The sequence below is a fragment of the Silurus aristotelis genome, assembly GCF_946808225.1.
Source record: "Silurus aristotelis genome assembly, chromosome: 22".
Lineage (NCBI taxonomy): Eukaryota > Metazoa > Chordata > Actinopteri > Siluriformes > Siluridae > Silurus > Silurus aristotelis.
In genome coordinates, this window is record NC_139595.1 from 16,674,125 (window position 1) to 16,693,187 (window position 19,063).

At 36.9% G+C, this 19,063-nt stretch overlaps 1 protein-coding gene across 1 annotated transcript; it reads left to right on the forward strand.

The window, feature by feature from the left end:
• The first annotated feature begins 3,146 nt into the window (after positions 1–3,146).
• On the forward strand, positions 3,147–16,326 carry aadac (arylacetamide deacetylase). The gene is made up of 5 exons (XM_083526257.1): positions 3,147–3,771; positions 5,422–5,650; positions 6,305–6,374; positions 13,065–13,236; positions 14,421–16,326. Exons 1-5 carry the CDS (start codon positions 3,631–3,633, stop codon positions 15,018–15,020), a joined length of 1,212 nt encoding a protein of 403 aa, XP_083382383.1. The 5' UTR covers positions 3,147–3,630; the 3' UTR covers positions 15,021–16,326.
• Positions 16,327–19,063: the final 2,737 nt, after the last annotated feature.

Genomic DNA, 19,063 nt, shown 5'->3' on the forward strand with positions numbered 1-19,063 from the left:
TTTAAAAATCCTCCCTTACCATGGAAAACAGAGTTCCACACTCTCGGCATCCAGACTGTTTCTCTAAACATTCAGCTGAAATACTGCCTTGTATCTTCTAAAACTTGCTCAAGGTGTTCTTCATTAGGTGTTCCTGTAATCCAGTTCCTCCCAGGGTAGTTAAATAAGATTTAGGTGTGATGATTGGTCAGGCTATTCCATGATAGATAATACTGGATAATGGATAACAGACGCCTGTTTGCACCCTAAAAAACGCTTACAGTGCTCAGACGTGTGCAAGTCATTGTCTTGATGCATGATGAAGTCGGTTCCAATTAGTCCAGAAGGAATTGATCAACATCTTCTCTCCTGTCTTACATAAGTTCTACTGTTAGAGCCAGAAATGTCATGTTTGGACTCATCTGTGCATAGAACTTACTTCCACTCATCACTGTGCAATTCTTGTGCAGTTTTTACCGTATTACAACCATAAAAGACCACCTTTCATCTACTTTTACTGTATCACAAATGACATGAAAAAATATATATACCATATATTACATTATTTTGCTTACTTTTAATTAATATTTTTACATGAAAACCTTAATTGAGTAACACAGGATTTTTTCGGGATGAATAAAATGATCTATATGGAATGAATTCTGACTTGTTTTTTGAACAAATGGATGAAATTGCTGTGGGCTTAAAAAAATAGAAATATATTAAACAAATCTTTCGTCACACCATCTGGTGAAAACATCTGTTATTAGATAATTATGAGAAGTGGTTTCTTTCTGCTCCCATTTTCGAGGATTTTTTTAATAAATCTATTTTGACTAAACAATATGAATTGTAGCTTTGACTAGTGTTATTGACCTTCATTAGCACAGGTATAGCCTCAACCTGACTCAACAAACAATGTGAGCATGTGCAGGTTTTTTTCCTCCACTCAGATCGCCGAAATCTGATGATGTGCCACGATTTCACACGTTCTATTCATTAAAACAATTCATTGTGCGTTTAAGCATTCCAGACGCAGCATGAGCCCGAGTCATGAGCCCGAGTCAGACTCTCACAAAAGGTGTTAAAAAACAAATAAATGGAAAATAATTTCCATAAATCTGCTATATGAGAAGCCTAACCCTAAAAAATTGTTTGAATTGAATAATGAATTAGTTTCCTAGATTGAAAAACATGCCACATGATAAGGAACATCTAGATACAAGACAGAAAGTTGCATGATAAGAGGATTGGAAAATTCCAGAACGATTGCAAACCTATAAAAAAAATTAGTGAACATTATTTTTTAATAAAAACTGCTTTCATTAGCTGTGTTACATGCATGCAAATGTGTAGATTATATCCAGAAGTGCTTTAAAGGCTGAAATATATTTTTTGTCAGTGTGTAATGTTTTTATATATGTGCTAGGAAAAGATCTAAATTTAATTTTGATAAACATTTGATACTAATCTAATCTAATTTGACATCTGATAACTCACAATCAACAGTCAAAGGGAAAAAAAATACAGAAGCGAGGAATACTTTTCATATGTTTCACCAAAGCTGATATATTGCAGCGAAATACCCTTGAACTATAGTAAACTCTGCTCTCATTGGTGTGAATGAGTATTTTTTCCCCCTTCATAAATGTGGGAATGATCAGGGGGACGAATACTAATGCACAGCCCTGTAAATGTCTGCTTCATCTCAAGGTTTCTTCCTCATGTTGTCGTGTTTTTTCTCACCGGTGTGTCCTCTGGATTGTCCATTGTCAATTTAAATGTACTGTTGGAAAGCTGCTGTTTTACAATGTATCATGGGAAAAGTGCTATAAAAACAGAATAAAAAGGCAAATCTGCGTAAAAATATTGACTTACATTCGCAATATGCACAGGTAAGTTGTACAATAATTCCCTTTTTGAACATTTGATCACGTTCTATAATATTGTAAAATGCCCTGATTGGGGTTTTCATCTCCTAAAAACACTCAATCAACAAAAAAACAAAAAAACTAAAATAAAAATAGACCTGATATTAAAACAAATAAAGAAATTCTGATGCTCATGTTCATGAATTGATGATAATCTTATTGCTCTTATTGTACGGAATGTTATTTGCAATCGAATATCAGGTGTCATCCAGATGATCATGAGTTCCCTTTTAAGTCTGGTTCCTCTCAGCATTTCCTCCTTATATCAACTCAGGGAGATTTTTCTCACCACTGTTGCCTCTAGATCTTTCAATAGCAATACATTTCCCACTAAATTCAATTGAATTAAATTAGGTTTAATTAGGTATTATTTTTTGTATGATGTCCAGTACATTTATGTGTGTGCTTCTGAAACTAAATATAATATACATTCTATAGTCTATAGTCAACATTATGGCTGCTTAATGGCCTGAACATCAATAGATGATAAATCAATATGATATAATTCTTAGATTAGAGCTGTAATAACACCATACCATATTTTATTCGAGTGTGCTAAAGGAACATCAGCTCCATGTATTCCCAGGACATCACCCTACATCCATACCTGACTTTTCTAACCCTATGGTCGTATGAGCACAAATCCCCAGCACAAACACATTCCAAAATCTAGTGGAACATCTTAATAGAATAAAGGAGCTTATTATAACAGCAATGGGGCCTAAATGTTGAATGGGATGTTCAAAAATCACAAACCAATCTTTTATCCATATATTGTATTTATAGCTCTTATAACATGTGTGTTTTGAAGACACTAAACAACAGTAGATGTAATTTTAATGCGATAACGTGTAGAAGAATGGCATTAAAATATATATAATTTTGGTAAAATACTTTGGAAGCAGGATTCTGTAACTTCCTGTTGTGAAATATTTTCCCATAACAGCACAGGTCGAGTGTTTTATTGCTTATAAACCTATTACTAAGTCATTTTTTTTTTTAAAAGCTTATGAATAAAAAAGATGCTTGAATGACTTCCACATCTTTACAACACTTTTGCATAATTTGCTGACTATTTGATTAAATTCCGGCCTGAACCTGTGCAAATGGTATCATTGTGTTTGGGAAAAAAAGGACCCTTGACTTACCTATTAACAGTTAATAAAGATGTAATAAACCCCCACCAAGCCACGCAGTCTAGCAGTTCATATGGTCTCAGTTACAGTTATATTTAGCCAATGAGATGCCCCAAGATACCAGTTTTCCCAGAGGCTCCAGTAAGTGAAGAGAGGATATGTGAATACTCTGTGTGCTCGGTTGCAACGACAAATGTGTCAGAACCTGAAAAACTACGCATTAGAATGTATACATGATAGAGTATATTATAAATTTGGCTTTATAGTCGGTATGGCTAAACGGTGCGCATGCGTAATTACGCATAAACATCACCGCGTGGAAGAAATGCTGTACTCGTCTCATAGTGCGCGTTTGGAGAACATCTCGGAAGGCCTGCGCGTGGTATAACAGGGGTAATTGGGCTAAGGGGGAGGTGGGGAGGTGGGGAAGTAGGGGTAGGACGGTGATGTAGGGAAATGCCGGTGTGAGCGCGCCGTCCATTCGCGATTCCAACCTAATCCCGGATTACCGGAGTGTCTGATTAAGGGGACGGGGGGCAAAGATTTGTTCGTGCGCTCAACATATCCGTTACAAAACATCTGAAATGCGATCCAAAGAAGCACTTTTCCTCCTTTCCGTGTGCGCGTTAACGGCGTACTACATCTACTCGCCCATTCCGGATAACATCGAGCAGAGATGGAAGCTCATGATCACCGACTGCTTCTTTAGGAGTCTGAGTCACCTGGTAAGTCCATTTCTGCACCTTTTACGCATGGGTCTCTTAACTCACAATTAGTTCATATATATATAATTATAATTTATATGAACCAGGAGTTCATGCTGATTTCTATTTTAAATAAATGTTTTGGCCATTAAAGTTTGCTCTATCCTACTTCTAATCCACATTAATTTCACACATTTATCCTTTTACATATTTGTTAAATAATAAATTGTACTATCACCAATAATCACATTACTATAATTAGTAAAAAAATACAGATGAATATGTTGTAAATATGATAATATAAATATGAAATAAATACAAATGTAATGGAAAAAAATTATTTAACATCCAATAATTTTACACATCACAAATACATAAATCTGTAATCTTTTAGTCACAGGTTATCTATCTATCTATCTATCTATCTATCTATCTATCTATCTATCTATCTATCTATCTATCTATCTATCTATCTATCTATCTATCTATCTATCAGAATAAAATTTGATTTTGAATAAAATAATTATTTAGTTTTTAATAAAAAAAAATAAATACCAATGTATATTCAGCAATTACTTCAGTCATAATGCTTTACCATGTTTTGCTTGTACTTACTTGCATTTTTGGTTCTTTTGTCTATTCTTTTTTTTTTTTTTTCCCCATTTTAAATAATCAACATAATTGTAATTTTTTGGAGTAAAAAAAAAAAAACAATTTTACTACAGAAAGTGACACTATACCTCTATACACAATCATGAGTTTCTTCTATTGGATTAGTTTTTAATGCACGTGTAATATCTTTCATATTATTTTAAACATGTCTCACTTCCATATGTGCTTCAAGGCAGAATAAGAGTTAACAACATTATGTCAGATTATGTCAGATCTTTATCCAACCATTGGAATCTGTTCTAACTATAGCAGTTATTATAGACACCAGGAGTTTATTTATAGATAAGCCGAGGCTTCCTAATCCTTATGTAGCTTCCAAATCCTGTAATTATAAATAAACAATTATATAATATTAGTATATTAAATTATTTATTAAATAAATAAAAATAAATACTATGAGGGTGAGCCCAAGTGTCACATAAATAAAAAAAAAAGAGTATATTCAATTTATAGTTGCAAAAGTAAAAATATCTATTATTGGTCCACTGTTTTCTATAGTTTAAATATATATATATATATATATATATATATATATATATATATATATATATATATATATATATATATACAATTTCAATAAATGCACAGACACACACACACACACACACACACACACACACACACACACACACACACACACACGCTATATATATATGCAATTATAATAATAATAACAATGATAATTTTATTATTATAATTTTTTTATCTACTTAAAATAAAAGATCACATTTATGAAGCATAATAATAAAACATATATAACAGCATAAGTAACAATACTACTACTACTAATTAGAATAATAGAATAATGTTTTATTAAAGAACACATTTATTAGCGCTAAATGGAGGAATGCAATAAAATGACTATATATTAAACGCTGGCATAAAAGCCCATACTGCCAAAAAACCATTACACCATCCATCTTTCTAATCAAACACATCTGTCTAAACTGAAAATCCCCTCACTTTGTCTCTGTTCTTCATCCGTTCCGTCCTCTCTAGGCAGACTTTGGCGAGCTGCTGGGTCTGACAGACTACATGGACGTGATGATGTTTATCACATTCCTAGAACGGGTGGTACCCTTATCTGACGAGAGGGTGAAGGTGGCGGAGGAGCGCTTCGATGGTGTGGATGTGGTAGTGTATGAACCCCGGCAAGAAAGAGGAACAGGGGAGATGAGAAGAGCCATCATCTACATGCATGGAGGAGGATGGTGTCTAGGCAGCTCAAGTCAGTCTAATAAACATTATGACCACGTACAGTAGATATATGCTGTTTATACATGGGTAAAAATGTATTTGTATTTGATCTAATGAAATAAGTATTTACTCCCCTACCAACCAACAAGAATTCCCACACACCCAAATTAGTCTGTACTTTTATATCAGGAGTAGTTTCTTAAAGGGACAGGACTAATTTGGGTTCGTGGGAGTCTTTTTAATTTAATAATTTACTACGAGACCAAATACTTATTTCATTTTATTAAATTCTAATTAAATGTTAATGTTTTTAATGGATTTTTCTTTTTATATTCTGTCTCTCTTTGTTAAAATAATCCTTTCATAAAAGTCTAGACTGTTCATTTCTTTGTAAGGGGGGTAAACTCATAAAATCTCTAGGGGATCAAATAATTATTTTCCCCACTGTTTTTATTAAGCATTTATGCAAGTCTTTAGTGTCAGTGCTTTGTGACTAGTGGTAAAGAGGTCCTTTTTTTTAACCAGAACCAGGGATGTTTGCTCTTTCAGCATTTTTTGGTAAATAAGAACCTGTTGGTTTTTTTTTTATTACTTTGAAAGATAGAAAACAGAGAGGCTGGTACTTAGTATAATTAGTGCAAACTCTTCTCATTCGCTCTTTGACTCTTTCTCTCTTTGTTTTTAGAAATGGGGCCGTATGATCTCCTGTCCAGGCGGATGGTTACAGAACTGAATGCAGTGGTTGTTTCAGTAGAGTGAGTATCCAGCTACGTTGTGTCGAAATCCAGAAAATGGGTTCAATGAGTCCAAAAAGTCACCCTGCCCTTAAAAAAAAAAAGCTTCATTTGATTATTTATTTTCAAAACAACTAAAGATCTTTATTTCAGATCTCTGCCATATAAGAAGGTCCAAATGTGTCTCATTTAAAAAAAACTGTGACATCATATATTTAAATCATGCTCATACTCTGCACATGGCGATTCACATAGAGGAACGTGTGACGATCACTTGATCCATTTGCATGTTGCACATTATCATCCCTGCTGCTTCAAATAGCAAACAGACCGTTTCGCTTTGTACAGAATGGCATGATCTTGTCTGAAAAAAAATTGAATTTGTAACTGGAATAATAAAGACCGTCCTCTGACTTTAGAGCCCCTGCGATTTGTGGTTGTTATAACTACAAAATAACTTTATTATGTTACAGCTTTCCCAATATTGATGAATAAAATAGAATCCACAAGAAAGAAAGAATAAAAATTTACAATATATGTACACAGAGAGTTAAGGGCCTTGCTCAAGCCCCCCAAAAGTGGCAGCTTGAAGGAACTGGGACCTGAACCCCCGACCTTATGATCAGTAACCCAGAGCCGTAGCCACTGAGCTACAGGTACCACCTCCTCAAAATAAAGTGCATTTTTTTAGTGCCAAAGTGCAAAAAGGCAAGATGAGGTAGTCAGTATTGTGTGTATGAATCAAGGCTCTAGTCCTTCTGGAGGTATTCTACTGGTTAAGGTTCCCAAGCTCCTCTTCATTCTCTCTGTGTTGATCTTCAGGAAGCGTAAATGTGTCCCTGACTGCATCAGAGAGATCATTTGCCTCAATTTTGATGTAGCATTGGAAGGTTCTACCTCTAACCTTTGGTATAATAGGGTCTATTGGGTAGCCAGTGAGTATTTAGGAAGAACATACAAAATTGGAAACTCTATCCAATTAATATTCATGTCCTATTTGTGCATTACATTAAATTAAAATGTCAGAATGTCATGATTGTTGTGAGTAACTTTCAGTTGTATATTGTATATTTTGTGTATTTTAATGTTAGCAGTAAACAGAAACCTGGAACAGAGTTAGGTATTCTTCTTCTTAATACCCTCATTGTGATGCCACGGCTATAGAAATCATCAATATTACAGAGAATTTCAGTATAACATTGCGCTGCTTCACAGACTGCCAAGAAACACAATTTAACAAGTCTTCTTCCACTGCAGCCACAGCTGCACTGCCCACATACATCATCTCTAGTAGGTTACATCATCTCTAGTAGAAACATCGATATGAACTTCTTGATATAACCCTGAGTTTCCATGGTGTGTTTTTTGCAAATCTATGTTAAAAAGCAAAAGTATAAATGGTTCATGAAAAATCAGATTTTCTTGAAAATGTCCTTGTAAGTGTATCTGTGACCAAATCAATGTCTTCTCTGCTGTAAGTTATTGTGGACTATAAAAAAAAAAAAAAAAAAACAGCTATTAAATCCACGCAAATATATATTTGGCTTACGCAGTTTGCTACAGATGCGAGTTGCGAGCTCTGACTTGTGCACTCTCTGAAATTCCAATTAATGCACGTGGAAATGTTGACATGATTGGACGCCTGCTAGAGGGCATCAGAGTTGTCAAATTGCATTTTGATGGGTTTAAAGCAACAGCTTGTAGCAGCATGGTGTTCACGCTGAAAGATCCCGCAGATACTGGCTGTAAAGGGCTTACGACAGATGTTTGCATTTGAGGTAAAACGTGATGTGGTGTCTGAAATCTGATCAGATAGAATCTTTAAACTAACCTTACAGAGAGAAACTCTGAAATTATGAAAATAGTCTACTGGGAATAATTTCATACATATTTATATAACATATTGACAAAAATATTATATAAAATGTAAGTCAGTGATTCTGATAGAGTTTAGAAGCCCTTGCTGACCCTGATGGCCAGCCGCTGGTAAATGTTTATAAATACAATGAAGTTACTTCATGGGAGTTACTCACAGTATGTAAGCAACCTGAAAAGTCAGGATCCAATGAGAATAAAACTGTATACTTCATTTTAGATGTCTTTTTTACAACATATGCCTTTAAGGGGCGTTTTATCAGTTCCTAACTTTTTCAATATCCTGTAGGATTACAGTAGTTTAAAGATGTCCCAGCAGGAATGTTAAAACCTTGTTGTCAAAGCTTGTGTTGCTCTTGACCCAGGGCATGCTTTGCCTTGGCTCCATCTGTCTGGCAGCCCTGGGTTTTTTTTCTGCTTATCTGTGCCTGTCCAACATATTCATAACAAGTATTATGTTCTGTCTCTGCAACTGGCTGTAAAAACAAAACATGGCATGTGACAATATGCCAGGTATCTGCTTCTATACAAAAAAAAAACATTTGCAAAATCCAGACACAAATGTGCAGTCAGTCCATGAGATTCAGACCATGCTGAGGGTCAGAACAAAATCAGACCACATTGCAAACATGCAGAAATCCATACACTCACGGATATCAGATGGCAAAAACAGATACAGATGCACTTAATCACTGTATTCAAAGTAGCAGGCGGACAAAACCGAAAAACATGAATCGGAATGAGGAACAGAAAACTGGCAGAGGTCAAGAACAACAAAAGCGTGGATAATACAAAAAACACAAATAAGCGAAGAGGACAAGTTTGGAAACAAGGAAACAGACCCAGAGAATTGTAAATGAACATGACAGAATTGGCTCGATAGTGTCAGGTAGGCAAGGCGCTGAGCGATACTTTGTAAAGACACATGAGGATTTTAATATACAAACTAAACCATTGTCGAAGCAACAAATCAAAACACATGGCAACTTAAAATCAAAAAGCTTGACAATATGTCATTAATAAACAAACCATGTACTTGAGTTAAAGTAATGATCCCGTGGGGGAAATTATTGTAATGCAATCATTTATCCCACTGGATTAATAAAGTACATCTAAGTTTAAGATACACTAGGGTAAATATTACTCGGGTAAAAGTAAAACTACTCCTTAAGTATTTGCCTACAAATGTACTTTAGTATCAAAAGTACTATGAATTATTCTGGCAATATTCCTGGCTATAGAGATAATTCTTCCAGGGCCGAGGCAGCCCAAGAAGAAAAATGAAAATAAAGAATTTGTTCTTCTTTTTAACTATAAAAAAAAAATTGAGCAAATAAGGCTACAGGTGTTGTGGCGAGTTTGAGTCAGGAGTTTCTTCTATCATTTATTCCTCTCAAAATGTGAACTGTATGTTGGTGATTAGTAGATCCCACCAAGCGCCAATCAAACAAGTTCAAAACAGAGCACGCAATCGACCCTGGTTGGTGACTTGCTGAGTGCTTGAGCAGCTACGTTTTTATCCAATCGAATAAAAAGGAACCACTGATTTCTTAAAATGTATTTAAGTAAAAAGTAAGATATTTGACTTCGAAATGTAGTAAAGTTGAAATGAAAATACAAATGAAAATCTCAGAAAACTACTTAAGAACACTACTGAATTACATTTACTTCGTTACTGTCCACCACTGTTAATTATATTACTATATTAAAAAAAAAAAAAACCTATAGGAAGATAATCAAATACGGGGGTTGTAAAATATTGTTACTGCTTCCACCACCAAAATCTTTTAATTTCTTTAAACACGTGTTATTAATTGTTTTATATAAAATTTTGCTTAAAAAAACGCTGTATAGTTATATAACTATAACTTTTTAATGTATTACATAAATGCTAACTTTTAAAATGGCCACAAAACATTTTGTATATTATAGTGCATGCTGAAAGTAAGGTTCCCTTGTGGTCTAGGGGTTAGGATGCGGCGCTCTCACCGCTGTGGCCCGGGTTCGATCCCCGGTCAGGGAACCAACCCCAGCCATTAGGGTTGCACAAGCCTTAGTGCCGGTCCCAAGCCCGGATAAATGGGGAGGGTTGCATTAGGAAGGGCATCCAGCGTAAAAACATGGGACAAATCAAACATGCGGATGGTCCCCTGTGGCGACCCCTAATGGGAAAAGCCGAAAGAAAAGTAGTAGATGCTGAAAGTGTTCAGACCCTCTTCTTTTTGTCAGTGTTATCTTGCAGCCTGATACTACAATCCTTAAAATTAGTGTTTCTTTTCATTGATCTACACACATTCCCCCTTAATGACAGAACTCTAGAAAAATATTCAGACCTTTAGCAACAACCCCCCAATTCTCTTGATCATCGCTGAGGTTTCTACACCTCGATTAGAGTCCACATGTGGAAAAGCTTATTGATTGGACATGATTTGGAAAGGTACACACACCTCTCTACAGAAGGCCTCTATACACAAAATTCATTATGGTCCCTCATATGCATATGTATTATTAATCAATAATGTGCAAGATATGTCACCAAGTAACCAAAAATTTGGAAGACTCTCTCATGAAGGAAAGCTAACTGACTGTTACAACACTGACACTGATGACTCCCGCCACAAAGCTGCATCAACGTCTAAAGTTCAACGATATTAATATTTAACACAATTTTTATTCTGTTTCATTTTAGTTGTCCATTATTCAGGGTGGTGCAGGTAAACGGGAAATTTTGTAATTCTGTAATTCTGCCATGTGATTACAACATGGGTGCGTAATTTTTAAAGAAACAGCGATGATGCGTGTTGTGAATCTGTTTCTTCGAAATCACGTAACACCATGATTTTTAAAAGGCTTTTACAGCAAACGCTCGTTGCGCACCACTTCACTGCTCCATTATAACTAACGGTAAGGGGTTCCAAACGAGCTCGCATTGGTTCCAAACAATTGCCGACGCCCCAGGGTCAAAAACTCCAAGCGCCAATATTTCCCGTTTCCCCTTGGATTACCCCCTTACAAGTCTCTGAATAATAAGTTGCTGTAGGAAAAAAAACTTACTAGATGAAGTGCATCCATGTTAAGCTGTGACTGAAAGTTTATGTAATGTGTCAGGTTCAATTATTCATTGATTAATCTGATTTTGAATCAGAGTTTGAAAGTGCTGTGATACTGTGCAGAAAGCATGGTTTGACACGTGCAAAACTTTACAACGTACACAAGTCAAGACAAAAAGAGACATGGATAATAAGGATCAGGTGTGAGTTATGTGTAGGAGCCAGAACACAGTGAAGGAAAAACACAAAGTTCTTTTTCAGCCCCCAGTTCCAGCCTGTGCTCAAAGCCAGAAAAAATGCACATTTGGCTTTTTTTTTCTTTTGGAAAGCTTAACTTTAGTTTTGGTTGGAAAAAAAAAGAAGAGCAAATTTCAAAATGGTTTGGAACAAAACAGCATTGTAAAACAACTGATTTGAACAATTCTTTCATTTTTGAATGATTTCATTCTGCAAAGCTGTTAATAAAACAGATTTAGTAGACTTCATTGGGCACTGTCCTATTTTATTTTACTTTATTTTATTTTATCCTCCTCAGTAAAACACGATGTGTGGGCACATGCTGAACCCTAGACCTAGCGTGCAAGAATGCACTCTTCTTCCTGAATTTATGAAGATGTATAAATATGTGAGATATGTGACCGCACCTCCTGGTAGAACAATAGAACAAAGAATGGAGAGCAGGGAATGCAAAAAGTTCACTCATGATGAATGGCCAAAATAGAAAAAAAACAGTTCAGAAGCACAGTAACATTAAAGGGGAAATTGTCACGGATTCAGATTTATTTTTTATTTTTTTTTATAAACCTCACCCTTGAGTCCTTAGTGTCAATAAACTGTAAAACGTATTGAAACACGACTTTTCTAGCCATGTACGTTTCTTTCGTAAACTATTGGAGGCACATTTGTATAGGATGTCTTTCGATGTGGTAGCATTAAGTTTTCCCTTCACTTGAACTAGGAAACCCAAACCTTTTCCAGCATGACAGTGTCTCTGAGCACAAAGCCAACTCCATATAAAGATTTTGGACTAGAAGATCTTGACTGGCCTGCTATAAAGCTCTGACATCAACTGTATTGAAAACCTCTAATACAGGTTTTCAATACAGTTGATGTCAGACTTTTAGGATGAATGTAAACACTGACTGCACCCTAAACCTTCTTACCTCATCTACATCAGTAGAGTATGAGCACAAATCTCCACAAGCACATTCCAAAATCTAGTGAAACATCGTCTCAGAAAAGTAGAGGTTACTGCACACAGCAACCACAGAGAGAGCCATGGCCATCACCGTGCTTCTTTTGGTTATGGAAGTCGTCGGAAGTTCTCCAATGGAAGTCGTCGTTTTCGCTGTTTTTCTTGATGTTTAATTTTAGACTCGGGATCCGATTCTGGATCAGATTTGTACTGTATGGGTGGATCTGATTGTAAGCCAGAGTTCATTTAAGACTAAAGTTTTTGTTCCTGTTTTATGTATTGAGATGTCAGAGCTTGCAGATGATCGCTACGCTATGATCTCTGCGATGAGAATTTATATCTGTGAAGATGTTTGACCAAAAGAAAATGCCATGACATGACTTATTCAGAAAAAACATGTATTCATTGCTAATCACAGTAGTGTCGCATGTATTAAAATTTTTTTGATCCTATAGTACACAGCGTACTGGGACTTGGCGGTTTCATAATAAATGGAATGAAAATTAGAATCAACTGGATTTGAGTTGAGGAAACCTCATTTGGTCATGTAGGCTTTTCTGATGTAACATACAAGACATTATTTATGCACAGGTACCGCCTGGCCCCTCCTCACCACTTCCCTGTTCCATTTGAGGATGTGTACCATGCAGTGAAGTACTTCCTTCAGCCTGATGTCCTGGAGAGGTATGAGGCAGATCCAGAGCGTGTAGCAGTTTCAGGGGACAGCGCCGGTGGAAACCTGGCAGCCGCGGTAACCCAGCAGGTCAGATACTTCAAATTATAAAAATTCCAATCCATTTCTAGCAGCAAGCAGGCACATATTTCTGTACTTAAGGACATTTTCCAGACATCTGTAATTTATTAATTTTTACTTCTGCAAATATTTCCTTCACAACACTTGAATGAGTCATATTGTCATTTTTCTCTGCTGATAGTGTCTGAAAGGAGGATACTATCCAAAGTACATTCCATCTTGCACAACTGCTTCCACCAACTACATAAAACACTGTTCAGTCTGAAAAGTGCATTCAGTGGTGAACTCATACAATCAGGATGCACCACATATCGCCACAGAAGATCGTTTCTGCCTGTAGCTATCAAACCATATACTGAGTGTTAAACAGCTGGTACACAATAAAGATATAGTATACTTATATGCCACACTTCTATAATGCCAATATCTTGGAAAATTGATGTGTAATTATTACAGTGCAATAATTGTTACATAATTATATCATTGTAGTCTGACTTTTTTTTTGCCATCTGTTCACTACTGCTACACATTTGTACGCTACACATGTAGTCCCTGAGTTATGATAGGGTCGGATTTTTGTATGATACATTTGGGCGCTGCCAGGAAGTACGCATGTCCCGTCTTGTGAAATGCCTTACTCTCATTCAGTTGTCTCGGTGTTAGGGTTAGGGTTATTTCTAGGGTTAGGTCTGTATTTCTTTCTGTGTTTTTGATGTTTTAAAGCCCAGTTTTAGCTCTTGTTTCTCTTCTTTTCATTGCTGTTGTCGGACGATGAAACAGAGCTTACGCTCTCCACTCACAAACCGGCTCTCATGCACGCGCCCATAGTCACATATAATAGTTTATACATAACAGTAGCGTAAATTGTAAACTGTAATTTGTTAAATTATCAACTACCCCATATTGAACACTATTCATAAAGACTCCTGGGTAGGCTAGGCCATGTCTAGACTTACAAGTTAGTATGGGGTCATTATAATGCGTCTCTTTTGTAAGTTGGTGACTACCTGTATTTTAGTAAGATTGAAAATTCATTGATTGTTCAGCATCTATACTCAATAAATATCTTAACAAGTATTATTTTAAATTGTTATATTTCACTTTAATTGTACTGTGAGAAACTGTAACTTAACAATTTCTCTTCATGATCAACAAAGTATTCTGTTTCTGATTATGATTTTTTCTAATTTCAGCTGCAGCTGGAACCAAACCAACGTGTGAAACTAAAAGTGCAGGCTTTAATCTACCCGGTCCTTCAAGCACTGGATCTCAACACGCCGTCATACCAGGAGAACCAGCACATGCCCATCCTGCCACGCACGCTCATGGTGCGCTTTTGGAGCGAGTACTTCACGAGCGACAAATCGTTTCTCACAGCCATGTTGACCAATAGCCACAACAGCGCAGAATCTGTTGCGATGCTCAAATTCGTCAACTGGAGCGTCTTCCTGCCTGAGCCGTACCGCCGGAAGTACAACTACAGCGCTCCATCTATATCGACAGACAAGACCTGTTTGTCGATAGCGGACCAGCGGGCGTCGCCGTTGCTGGTGCCTGACACTGTACTCCGTCGGCTGCCTAAAACCTACATTCTGACGTGCGAGTACGATGTTCTGCGTGATGACGGTGTCATGTATGTAACACGTTTACGTTCGGCCGGCATCAATGTGACACATGAACACTATAAAGAGGGGTTTCATGGCACAATGATGTTCACACTGTGGCCCACCGACTTCAGTGTTGCCCACAGGATGACTGACAGCTATCTGGTGTGGCTCAAGGAAAATTTGTGAAAGGATATTTTGCAACAGTGTTGGTTTACATTCTTTGACTCGGAGCTCCTTTCCAAACCAAGCTGTGTTTAAATATTGCTTTTATTTTTTCTGTGAGGTTTCTGTCTTTTAAAGAGCACAGTCTGATTTACTCATATTATCAGAGGGTAATATTTCCATGACTCATGACTAGTTTTGGCTCATAGATAAAAACAAAGCAGAAAAATGCATATTTTTTAAGTCTATGTTAATCTGTTTATTTACACTATATGGACAAAAGTTTTTGGACATCTTCTGAACATCCCATTCCACATTTAGCCCCCATGTGCTGTTATATTCGCCTTCATGCATTGGGTAGATGTTCAACCAGATTTTGGAGTCTGATTGTGTGGATTTGAGCTCATTCAGCAACTGATGAAGGTAACATTACAGCAGACCATTCAATGTCTTCCACTTCAACCCATGTAAACCATAACATCACAGAGCTGGCTTTGTGCACAGGGCCATTGTCTTGCTGGTACAGGTTTGGGTCTCCTTGTTATAGTTAAGGGAAAATGTTATGCTTCCACATCCAAAGGCATACCATACAGTTTTGGGAGGAACCACAGATGACTGAAAAAGTCAGGAATCGCAATAGTTGTCCATAAAGTGTATCTCAGTGTAACACTATAGTATGAAAGTTTTCTTTTAGGTCTCGTTATTTACTGACATCTATGGACATTCTCCAAACCTCCGTTTCACACTTTAGGCTCAGTATTGTTTAGTTAAACCAGTAAGAGAAAAGTGTCTCCAAATGTTTTCCTTCACTGTCGCTGAATTCTCAAGTGCCTCAAAATCTGGTGTGCACCGAACAGAACAACGAACGGCCGAGAAGCTTTTAAATGTAGCTTTCAGAACTTTTTACAAACAGGATGCTGTGGGGTAACACACTCAAGCTGATTTATAGTCCACCCCCCAAATACACACAGCTCCTCACTATTACCTCAGCTCTGGTTTATATTATATATATCCCACAAATTTGCATTTCTATAGAATATGTGTGACTCACATGAACTTATATTGTGGACATTCCATTTGAAATAATAACAGTTTTGAATGGAGTCTCCAGCATCAGTCAAGAAAAAGGAAAAAGTGAAACCGATGATGTGAACAGCTGTTTATAGCTACTATAACATAAGTAATAACAGAAAATAGTTTCATGGACATTCCATAACATTAAATGTAACTATCAATAGATTTTAAGGATTTTAAACTGTTCTTAAATAAATGAATGAAGGATGTGCTGTTCTTGAATAAATGAAAGGAGGATGTGTTGTTCTTGAATAAATGTTAGCATTGGCAGATTGATGCAGTACAAGTGGAATAAAACACAGTACAAAACTATAATAAGTAACCTATGTCAAAATAAAGACCAAGGCAAATTTTAATTATCTTTTACCCTTTAAAATTATAAAGCAATTGCAAAACAATTGTAAAAGTCAATGTGTTAAACTGTTCAGTGGGTCAGATCTTAGCAGAAAAAATGTCCAATTCAAAAGAGAGTGAAAGTTTGTCTGAGCACATGACACAACCACAATCACACAAATACAGAGGTGCCAACAAAACATAAACAAACACAATCGATCAGACAAAACACATTAAATTCAAGCCATTGCATCGAAAGTAAATAGATGACCATTTTATTTTGCTAGCAGCTAATTTTGTTATTATTATAACGATATCTACGTTGACTTGGACTTATGAATCATCAAATCTTCTATTTGTGATACAATACAAAATAAGAGGGCACAAATGTGGTATTTGTTTGCTAAAAACATAAAGTAGAACTCATGTCCAAAATCCTTTACATTGTTTCTGAGGTAAAATTGAGGTAAAAAAAAGCTTTTTTGGGGGTGTTTGCTTTGCTTAACAATATAGGCAAATGTATTTTCTGTTCACAAGTAACCATTAGCCTATTTCTTGAAATCACATATTGTTCAGCCACATGTACTATGTAAGATAAGACTTTATAGCTTGAATATTAAGAGATTTTACCCCCTCCCCTAAGACACCTAAGCCAAAGCATTTTGTGTGGGATTATTCAAGTGGAGTTCAACCAGAGGAGACAGGAAGGAGATCAGCCGAGGTATGCGCTCATCCACCCCATGAAAAAAAATATTAGAAAAGGCTTTTCGTCTTGATTTGTTTCATATGGACAGAAAGATTCCCACCAAAAACAATGATATGTATTTTCTTTATTGCGGGAATTGCACAGGATTTGACACAAATTAAGCATCAACAATTTTAAGTTTAATTATAACATTATTGGAAATGGTCAAATCCTGTGCAATACCTGCAATAAAGAAAATACATATTGTTTTTGGTGGAAATGTTTCTGTCCATATGAAATGAATTGTAAATGAGTCTAGCATTAACATGAAGGTTCTTTTTTTTTTTTTCAAAAACACTACGGCATAGTGACTATCAAAGAAATTTTTGCAAGTAAGAAGGAAATCACTATAGACAGCCTGCCACTATAGGCAGCCTGCCACAACATGTAGATAAATTATGTGTTTGGTGGATTCATTCAAGTGGTTTATTCTGGTTAGAATCATGGTGGTTCAGCAGCTTATCCTATATGGGTAACCTACTGGCTTGTGTGTTTTGTCGGTAATGAGTGCAATGTCAGACATTGAGTGCAAAAAAAAAACTATAAATACATGGGGCAAACATGCAGTGATCCCACAGTGCACCACTCTGCCACCCCTTTCCTGAGTTCTTATTCTACAGGGACTGATTGCAATCAGGCCTACTGGGTACATTTCCAGGAAGGGCCCAGCAGTGGCAGCTCATCAGAGTCTGATCAGAAGTCCAGCAGCTTAAACACTTAGCTACCCCTTCCCCTTGTTATCTGCCCACCCAAAAAAATTCAAGGAACATAAGCCAATCGATTTACAAACTGAAATACATTAGGAATTGGTATTTGTGTGTAGATAGAGGCGTGTGCATAATTTGAGGCTCGGCGTATTTGCGTTTTATTTATGTTTTATCTACTACTTGCTGGTTTGTTCACCCAGAACAGCCTTTTTTTTTTATATCCTACAGCAGTCAGGATCTCCTGGACATCGGATTACAACATTTATTTATTTCTATCGCCGATCTATGACTCACCCAGATCTCCAGGAAACCGGAGACTGCTCGCTTTACCCGACTGGGTGGAAGTCATAGCAGGCGCTGTTGAGACCGTAAACAAAGGTGAGAGAGGAGCGGTGGACAAAGAGCTAAGCTTAAGCGAACACCGCATTGGCTCCCTTTACCCAGAATTGTTCTGCTTATGTCTGCACTGATCAACTAAATGAATGAACTGTGAATTATGCATCACCAACAACAAGAGGAATATGTGTGTTGAGTCCCTTTCTCTATGCTCTCTTCACCCACAAGTGCAATCCTGTTTATGGTTCCAACATCATCATCAAGTTTGCAGACGACACAATGAGGGACAACCATAAGCATTCAGCAGATGCTCTTATCCAGAGCGACTTACAACTGAGCAGTTAAGGATTAAGTGCATTGCTCAAGGGCCCAGCAGTAGCAGCTTGTTGGTGGTGGAATCTGGACCCTCCGATCTAGAGTCCAATGCCTTTGTTACAATATTCCTTGGCTACAACCTTACAGTCAGCCTACAAGGAGGCGGTGAACCACCTGGCTGCGTGGTGCACTGACAACAACTTGCACAAGACACCAAGAAGACCCAGGAGCTCATCATAGACTTCAGAAAGGAGAAAGGCGGCACACACACCCATCTATATCAATGGAGCAGTGGCTCCTGGGAATCCACATTGCCGAGGACCTCTCCTGGACAAAACAGCTCCAGTCTGGTAAAGAAGGCTCACCAGCACCTGTTCTTCCTGAGAACACTAAAAAAGAGCCATCTTTCTTCAGACATCCTGGTGAACTTTTACCATTGCACCATTGAGAGCATTCTGACCAACTGTATTATAGTCTGGTATGGAAACTGCACTGTTTTAGACCAAAACAGCTTTTTCCACACAGCCGTTTCCATGCTGAACCCTGAATTCTATTAG